At 50.6% G+C, this 7539-nt stretch overlaps 4 protein-coding genes across 4 annotated transcripts; all 4 read left to right on the plus strand.

The window, feature by feature from the left end:
- The first annotated feature begins 1004 nt into the window (after nt 1–1004).
- LOC139455152 (uncharacterized) lies at nt 1005–3311 on the plus strand. Its single transcript, XM_071236705.1, has 2 exons — nt 1005–1968; nt 2212–3311. The coding sequence occupies exons 1-2, from the start codon at nt 1005–1007 to the stop codon at nt 3309–3311; spliced, it is 2064 nt and encodes a 687-aa protein (XP_071092806.1).
- Nucleotides 3312–3818: 507 nt separating this feature from the next.
- Nucleotides 3819–4978, plus strand: LOC139455154 (uncharacterized). The gene is made up of 2 exons (XM_071236706.1): nt 3819–4345; nt 4477–4978. The coding sequence occupies exons 1-2, from the start codon at nt 3819–3821 to the stop codon at nt 4976–4978; spliced, it is 1029 nt and encodes a 342-aa protein (XP_071092807.1).
- Nucleotides 4979–5713: 735 nt separating this feature from the next.
- On the plus strand, nt 5714–6244 carry LOC139455155 (E3 ubiquitin-protein ligase XIAP-like). The gene has a single exon (XM_071236707.1). The coding sequence runs from the start codon at nt 5714–5716 to the stop codon at nt 6242–6244; it is 531 nt and encodes a 176-aa protein (XP_071092808.1).
- A 470-nt stretch (nt 6245–6714) lies between these two features.
- On the plus strand, nt 6715–7284 carry LOC139455948 (ATP-dependent RNA helicase glh-2-like). Its single transcript, XM_071237489.1, has one exon. The coding sequence runs from the start codon at nt 6715–6717 to the stop codon at nt 7282–7284; it is 570 nt and encodes a 189-aa protein (XP_071093590.1).
- The last annotated feature ends 255 nt before the right edge of the window (nt 7285–7539 follow it).

A 7539-nucleotide genomic window follows, 5' to 3' on the forward strand; every position in this document is an offset into this window, starting at 1 on the left:
CCATCCCTGCACCAAGGAATACCGCTGTCACCGCTGCCTCCACTCTAGCTATTGCAAGCCCCAGGAAGAGCACGGGATCCCTTGCTTGACATGTCAACGTTGGTTCTCCAATCAATCGTGTTACACTCAACATCTCCAGTCACCGTCAGAGGGAAAACCCAGCGCCTGTTAATCGATTCACAGGTGCCCGACCTGTTTTCATCTGGTCCGCGTCTTGGAGACCCCCATGGTTCACCACGAGTGCTTCGACGAAGAACATCCCTGCTTGGTGTGCCGAGAACCCATGACCCCAGACCATCGCTGTTACATGACGCCTCTCCGTGAAGAAAACGAGGAGGAGGAGGAGGGGGAGGGAGAGGAAGCGGAGGAGGAGGGGGAAGAGGAACAACATCACGTACTAGACAATGTCCAATACGCCTTCTACGATTTTGAATGCATGCATGACACGGGGGAACACATTCCAAATTTGTGTGTGTTGCAACTGGGATGTGGACGGTGCATCAGTGAAGTCAGCAAGGACTTGTGCGAACACTGTCCATGGAGAGAAGAAGGGAATGGTCCCAGCCGTGAGATCGTGTTTCGAGGCCCCACCACGCGACATGATGTGTGTGTGTGGTTGACCACGTTGGCTGAAAAACCCAAGAAGAAGCCCCACCAAGAGGAAGAGGAGGGCAGCACACGCAAGGGGACAACAGACCGCCTGGGGAAAAAAAGAAAACGGGATGACACCCCCTCAAGAAAGTACGCTTCCAAACGCTTCCAAACGCTTCCAAACGCTTCCAAACGAGGCGGAGGAGGGGGAGGGGAAAGAGGTCATGGAAGTGGAGAAAACAAAGAAGCCAAAGAACAAGAACACCACTTGCCATACAGTCCCGAAGGAGGATCGCATTTATGTGATGGCCCACAATGCACGATCCTATGATTTACACTTGATCCTGAAGGGTCTGTCCCCCCTCCTGGTGACACTCCCCACCAAGATCCGACATGGCCAACGCATTTTGCAGATGACCCTGGGACGGTTGTGTTTCGAAGACAGCTTAAATTTCATCCCTTACCCCCTGAAAGCCTTTCCGAAGAGCTTTGGGCTGAGAGAAATGAAGAAAGGGTACTTTCCGCACTTTTTCAATACGGGAGTCAACCAGACCTACAGAGGTCCCTATCCACCAGCCGTCACGTACGATCCCGATGGCATGTCTCCCGCGGAACGCACAGTCTTTCTCCAGTGGCATACTCAAAAAGTGCAAGAAGGAGCTTTGTTCGACTTACAAGGAGAACTTTTAGCTTACTGCCAGAGCGATGTAGACATTTTGAGACGGGGATGCGCTGACTTCCGACAGAACGCCATCCACTCGGTTGGCATGGATCCCTTTGTGGAAGTGATGACAGCTGCTGCGTTCACCATGAAATCCTTCCGAAAACACGACCTGAAACCCAATACCATCGCCATTCTTCCACCTCAAGGCTACCAACCCAAGAGAAACTATTCCCAGGCCTGTATGCACTGGCTCCACTATCTGATGGAAACGGACTCCCATCTGCACCTCCAGCACGCCAGGAATGGAGGTGAACAAGAGTTCACGTGTGGAGAGGGCCACCATCCGTACAGCGTGGATGGCTACGATCCAGCGACAGGCACCGTCTACGAATTCCTGGGCTGTTTCTGGCATGGGTGCCAGGCCTGTCACAAGACCCGACGTGGAGAACCGCATCCCGTCCTGGGCACGTCGTTGGGAGCCCGTTACACCGACACCCGCTACCGCTTGAGTCTCTTGAGTCAACACCCTGAGGTGAAACGGATCGTCACCCTGTGGGAGCACGAGTTTACGAAAATGCAACGGGAAGACTCCGCTCTGCGTGCTTTCTTGCAGGGACCCCGCTGTATCCACGTCCCCGGGCCGCTCAACCCTCGCGACGCCTTCTATGGAGGACGCACCAATGCGACGCGATTATGCTATGAAGCCCAAGAAGGTGAAACCATCAAGTACATCGATATTTGTTCCCTTTACCCCTACATTTGTAAGACCGGAGCGTTTCCCACGGGACACCCGACCCTTCTCCATCAACCCCCTGTGGACACGTTGTTTGAACTGAAAGGCCTGATCCAATGCCGTGTCCTACCCCCGAAACGACTCTACCATCCGCTACTGCCTTACAGATCGGGTGGCAAACTGCTCTGTCCTTTGTGCCGTACGTGTGCGGATGCCCGGTCAGACTCCCCCTGCCAGCACACGGACGAAGAGAGGTCATGGGTGGGGACGTACGCCACCGTAGAACTTCAGGAAGCCGTGAAGAAGTATGACTACCGGGTGCTTCAGATCTACGACGTTTGGCATTTTGACACTTTTGCACAGCATGACCCCGACACCCAGCAAGTGGGACTCTTTGACACTTACATCGATCGGCATTTCAAGGAGAAGCTCGAAGCCAGCGGATACCCCGAGGGATGTACGGATCACGACGCTTACGTCCAGGAAATCTACGACAAAGAAGGCATTGTGTTGGACAAGGATCGCATCGAAAAAAATCCAGGACTTCGCACGATTGCCAAGATGCAACTGAATTCGCTCTGGGGCAAGTTTGGACAACGGGTAGACTACAGTCAGAACCTCTATATCAGCCATCCTGTACAGTACTTTGCCTTGTGGAGGGATGAACGCAATACCATCGAGGATGTGACCGTTGTCAACGAACACATGGTGGAAGTGACCTATACCCATCAGAAAGAATACCAAACCCCTCATTCTCATTTCAACGTCGCCATCGCCGCTTGGGTCACCGCCCAAGCACGTCTCAAGCTGTACGAGACCCTTGCCCTGGTGGGCCGCAGTGTCTTGTACTTTGACATGGACAGCGTCATTTACATTCATCGACCCCACGACGCGAATCCAGAGCTGGGCCATTCGTTGGGTGAGATTACGGATGAACTGGACGGAAACACCATCAAGACGTTTGTGTCGGGAGGTCCCAAAAACTATGGCTACGAGTTAATGAACCCCAGACCCGATGGAACGCGCACGACCTGCAAAGTGCCAGGGTTCACTTTGAATTACCGAAACCAACACCATCTCAACTTTGACACCATGAAAGGACTGATACTGGGACAACAGCCTGGGAAAGAGGGGGAGAAAATCAGTTTGGATTACCCTCATCAGATCATTCGAAAAGCACCTCGGCACGAAAACGCACTTGTGACCCGACCCTCCCAAAAAGACTATCGTACCGTGTACGACAAGCGACGTCTTGTCTACGACGAAACCACAGGGCTGCCTGTAGACACGCTTCCCTTTGGGTACAGAGACGACTTTCTATAATTTTTTTCATGACAGCGGATCGAAACTGAATCGACATGGACCCCTACAGAAAAAAACGGATCGAAATCGGACCAATCCGAAGCCTGGGTTGTCGACCAATCAGAGACCGCGCTCGGACCATGGTGGGCTCTGATTGGTCGAACCGAGGTTGTGCTTTCTCTCTCACGCTACAAGCCTAACCCTATGGAAAAGAAACACAAGGGTCGGTCCAGTTTGGAAAAAATTGAGACTCAGACCAGACACCGGAACGGACTAATCAGAAAGCAGGACCTCCTTTTAATACGACCGACGCTCTCCGGTCATCACTTTTCACTGAACAGACCTAGCAACAACATCGTCCCTCTGATTGATGTTCCTCACGTTGTGTTGGATGTTGGCGTTTTATCTGGAAGAAACACGTGTTTGGAGAGAGTACCATCAAGTGTTGACGCACCTCCGTGAAGACTTGGAAAGAAACAACAACAACAACAACGAACAGAACATCCGGACAACATCATGTCGAACAACATGTCGAAACGGTTGAATGACAAGACACAAAGCGACATGAGTGGCCAAGGAAGCAGTGGAGATGGGAGCGGTGAAATGACTGCTGAACTGTGGGGTGAAGTGTACGACTTGCTGTGTTTAAAGATGAAGACCGACGACGCGTACGCCAAGTTACGTGCGAAGGGCGACGACATGATGTGCGAACAGATACGTTCAAAGATGAGGAAGCTGACTGAACCCCAGAAAGGAACATCGAAGAAGACGATAAAGAAGATCCAGAAGAAAAAGACGAGCAAACCCACAGCAGTTGTTGTCCCCACAGGAGCAGCAGCAGCAACACCCACCACCACCACCACCACCACCACCACCACAGCGCCAGTCACCACCACCACCACCACCACCACAGCAGCCACAGCAACAATTGCAGCAGCGACAACAGACACCGAAACGATGGGGACATCCTTTTTGAAACCTGCAACACCTGAAACGTCTGCAAAAAGACGATCACGGAAGAAATTATCTCTGAAGATCTCTCCTCAAGAACAGCTGTAAGTACCCTGCTCTTCTTTGTCTCACTCATTCTTGATGTGATGTTGATGTTGATGATGATGATGATGCCGATGTTGATGATGACTATACCTATGCATATGATGAATGGACTCTGTCCTATGATTGACAGGACCCCTGATGTCAGTTCAGCCCAGACCGTGCTAGAACAGTGGTGGGAACAAACCCTTCGGGAGCCCACCTATTCACCGAATGCCCCTGTGACGATGGCGACGGGTGACCTCGATGATCATGAAGCGCTCAAGCTGGCCACTCTCCCTTCCATGGATCTGGACACGCTCCCCCTGCTTGAGGCTTCTTGGTCACCAGCATCACCGGAAGATGTTCATGTCTACTCCTCAGGTATGCCCATGGTTTGCGATGATGATGATGATGATGATGATGATGACAACGTTGACCTGGATCCTTATGGAGAAGCTCAACTCACTCCCCTACAACGCGAATGTAGTACCTGCCGACACAACAACATGTTAAGATACATCAGTTGCAACAGCGGGCAAGTGATGTGTCATGTCTGTGGTCTGGAGCTCATAGACTGTACTTGTATGTTGACTTATGACAAGTATGATGACATGCCTATCGCATCTGAGGATCACATCTTATGGTACCGGTGATCCTCCTCTTCACTCAAAGAACTTTACAACACGTAAGCTGCAACCGTGATCAAGTATCATGTCTGTTTCAGGGAGGCCATAGACTGTACGTGTTGAACGGATGGACCTCTCACATGTTTGAGGGAGGACCACCTCTTATGGGATTGAAGACAGAAGAGCTTGAAGAGGGAAGAGGAAAACGTTGTCGCGTTATTGTTGTTGTTGTTGTTGTTGTAGGGACATGCAAAGCACTCCCTCCTCCATTGACTTTTCGTATTTCCATTGTATCTGGTTGTGATTGTTTTTTTCATTATTAAACAGTGATTGATTGAACTGACTCTTTGTGTCTTGATTGATCTCAACTCCAATAGAGTGCCGAACCGAGGGTAGAGGTTGAGTTGAGATGTCGTTTACGTCGTCTGTCCGTCTGTGCGTCTGTCATGTCAGTGCACACCGAAGTGTAAAATTAAAATAAAAATAGATAAAAGAGAAAGGCTATGCTTGAAAGATCAGCTGCCTGGTGTCAGTCATTCCAGTACGCACCGATACCCCACACCCACCGTGTGCCATGTCATGTCATGTATCATGTCATGCATCATGTCGTGTGTCCGTCAACCCAAACACAGGATGACGTCACGTAATGAGGTTGAGGAGGTGGAAGCTAGGGTCATGACCTTCTGTTGAAGGGATTAGGGTGGAGAGTTTCATAAAAGCAGACGAACCCTCAGACCTTCTTTCAGTGAAGTCACAGTCATCATGGAGCAAAGACGTTCTATGAATGCCATGTCATCCTCCCGAGATGTCGTCACCGATTCCGAGTGGGTGTCTGATAAGGCGGGAGAACAAGAAGCGAGAAAACGTCCACTCTTTATGGACGACACACTCTTGATGGACGACACATGGCGACTCAGTGACATTCTGGAGAGATCTTTTCCTTCTTACACCTTGTGTCATCCTTCTCATCCCAACTATGATTCATTTCAAGAACGTCTGAGGTCTTTTCAAACGTGGCCTAAACAGATGACCCAGACCCCTTATGACATGGCCATGGCTGGCTATTTCTATCCAGGAGGAGGTGACTGTGTTCTCTGTTATTGCTGCGGTGTGACACTCCGCCAATGGGAAGCCACAGACCAACCCTGGAAAGAACATCTGAAGCACGCCAAAGTCCCCTGCGAATACTTGTGTGTGTTTTGTCCTGATGGAGAAGTGAACGAAAGATACAGACGTTTGGTGTCCCAAGAAGCACGGAAGAGAAGAGTCGAGTGTCTTGTACACCCCAAGTGACAAAGTTTCTTTCTTTTTTTCAAAGTGTACAGACGTTCATACCCTCGTGGTCACCCCCGTGGTCACCCATCGTGTTCACAAAAATCACAGGGATGTCCCCCCTCATCCTGTGACTTTTGTTTTGTTGTGTTGGTACATGTGATCAGGGGGATTAAAAAAAAAGAAGTTGAACTCATAGCCGTGTTATGTTGTCTGTAGGATGAAGAAAAAAACAAAACAGGATCGAAATGCACACCCCGATAAAAACTGATTGGCCGAACCGGGGTTGTGCTTTCTCTCCCATGTTAAAATCCATTTCCTATGGAAAAGAAAAACAGGGGTCGGTCTGTTTTGGAAAACCGAGGTGCTGGCCAGGCCCCGGAACGAACCAATCGGGGGCGCTGCCTGGGGAACCAATCAGGAAGCAGGGTGTCAGTGCCTCTCCTATAAAAACAAAACAAGAGCGAAGCCACTCACACACACTGCATTCTATGAAACCCATCATGTCAGCTCGATACAGTTGTATGAAGTGCCAGACCGACAGTCACAGTTACCTGTACTGCCCTGAAGTGACATGCTTCCAGTGTCAAGGTCACCGTCACTATGTTTGTCCGAAGATGAGCAGTCAAGAGAAGCAGGAGAATCGGAACCTGTGCCTCTGTTACAACTGTGAAGCCATGGGTCATTTCGCTGCAGATTGCCCAGAACCCAGTCGAAAGAAGACTCCCCATCGCCTGGACCGCTGTTACAACTGTCGAGCCCTGGGTCATTTCGCTGCAGATTGCCCAGAACCCAGTCGAAAGAAAACGTTAGCAACACCGTCCACGTCGACACCCGTGGCATCCGTGGCACCCGTGACACCCGTGACACCCGTGACACAAGTGCTTCATCTCATCGAAGACATGCATGTCGATGTCCTCGACCTAAAAGAATGCCTCACACAACCCCGTGCAGGCATCACACCTCGTCTAGAGAAAAGAAAACGGGACAGAAGCCCCTCAAGAAAACACGCTTCAAAGCGCCGACGACACCTTCAGTCCGAGGATGAGATGGATGTATAGGATAAAGAAGATAGATCATCTGAACAAAGTGACTAACGCATGGGCCATGCTGCCCCACTGTTTTTACCAGTTTCCCATCGTTTGCAGTTTTTCCAGTGTTCCAGTGTTCCTGCCGTTTCCTGCCGTTTCCTGTCGTTTCCTGTCGTTTCCAGTTTGTTTTCCAACGGCCCTTTTCAGGGCCACCCATCTCTCCCGAAAGACAGCTTTTCCTCCTTTGCTTTGACGACCCTCCAACCCCCACCACACCGTGAACCC

This window comes from Haliotis cracherodii, unplaced genomic scaffold (genome assembly GCF_022045235.1).
Source record: "Haliotis cracherodii isolate W230 unplaced genomic scaffold, xgHalCrac1.p SCAF_11, whole genome shotgun sequence".
Lineage (NCBI taxonomy): Eukaryota > Metazoa > Mollusca > Gastropoda > Lepetellida > Haliotidae > Haliotis > Haliotis cracherodii.

Bases quoted from the DNA above. Each gene is read 5' to 3' on its own strand.
- LOC139455154 (XM_071236706.1), top strand. From the start codon at position 3,819: ATGTCGAAACGGTTGAATGACAAGACACAAAGCGACATGAGTGGCCAA. The intron at 4,346-4,476 runs GTAAGTACCCTG...TATGATTGACAG, and splicing joins ATCTCTCCTCAAGAACAGCT to GACCCCTGATGTCAGTTCAG.
- LOC139455948 (XM_071237489.1), top strand. From the start codon at position 6,715: ATGAAACCCATCATGTCAGCTCGATACAGTTGTATGAAGTGCCAGACC.
- LOC139455152 (XM_071236705.1), top strand. From the start codon at position 1,005: ATGACCCTGGGACGGTTGTGTTTCGAAGACAGCTTAAATTTCATCCCT. The intron at 1,969-2,211 runs GTGAAACCATCA...ATGCCCGGTCAG, and splicing joins ATGCTATGAAGCCCAAGAAG to ACTCCCCCTGCCAGCACACG.
- LOC139455155 (XM_071236707.1), top strand. From the start codon at position 5,714: ATGGAGCAAAGACGTTCTATGAATGCCATGTCATCCTCCCGAGATGTC.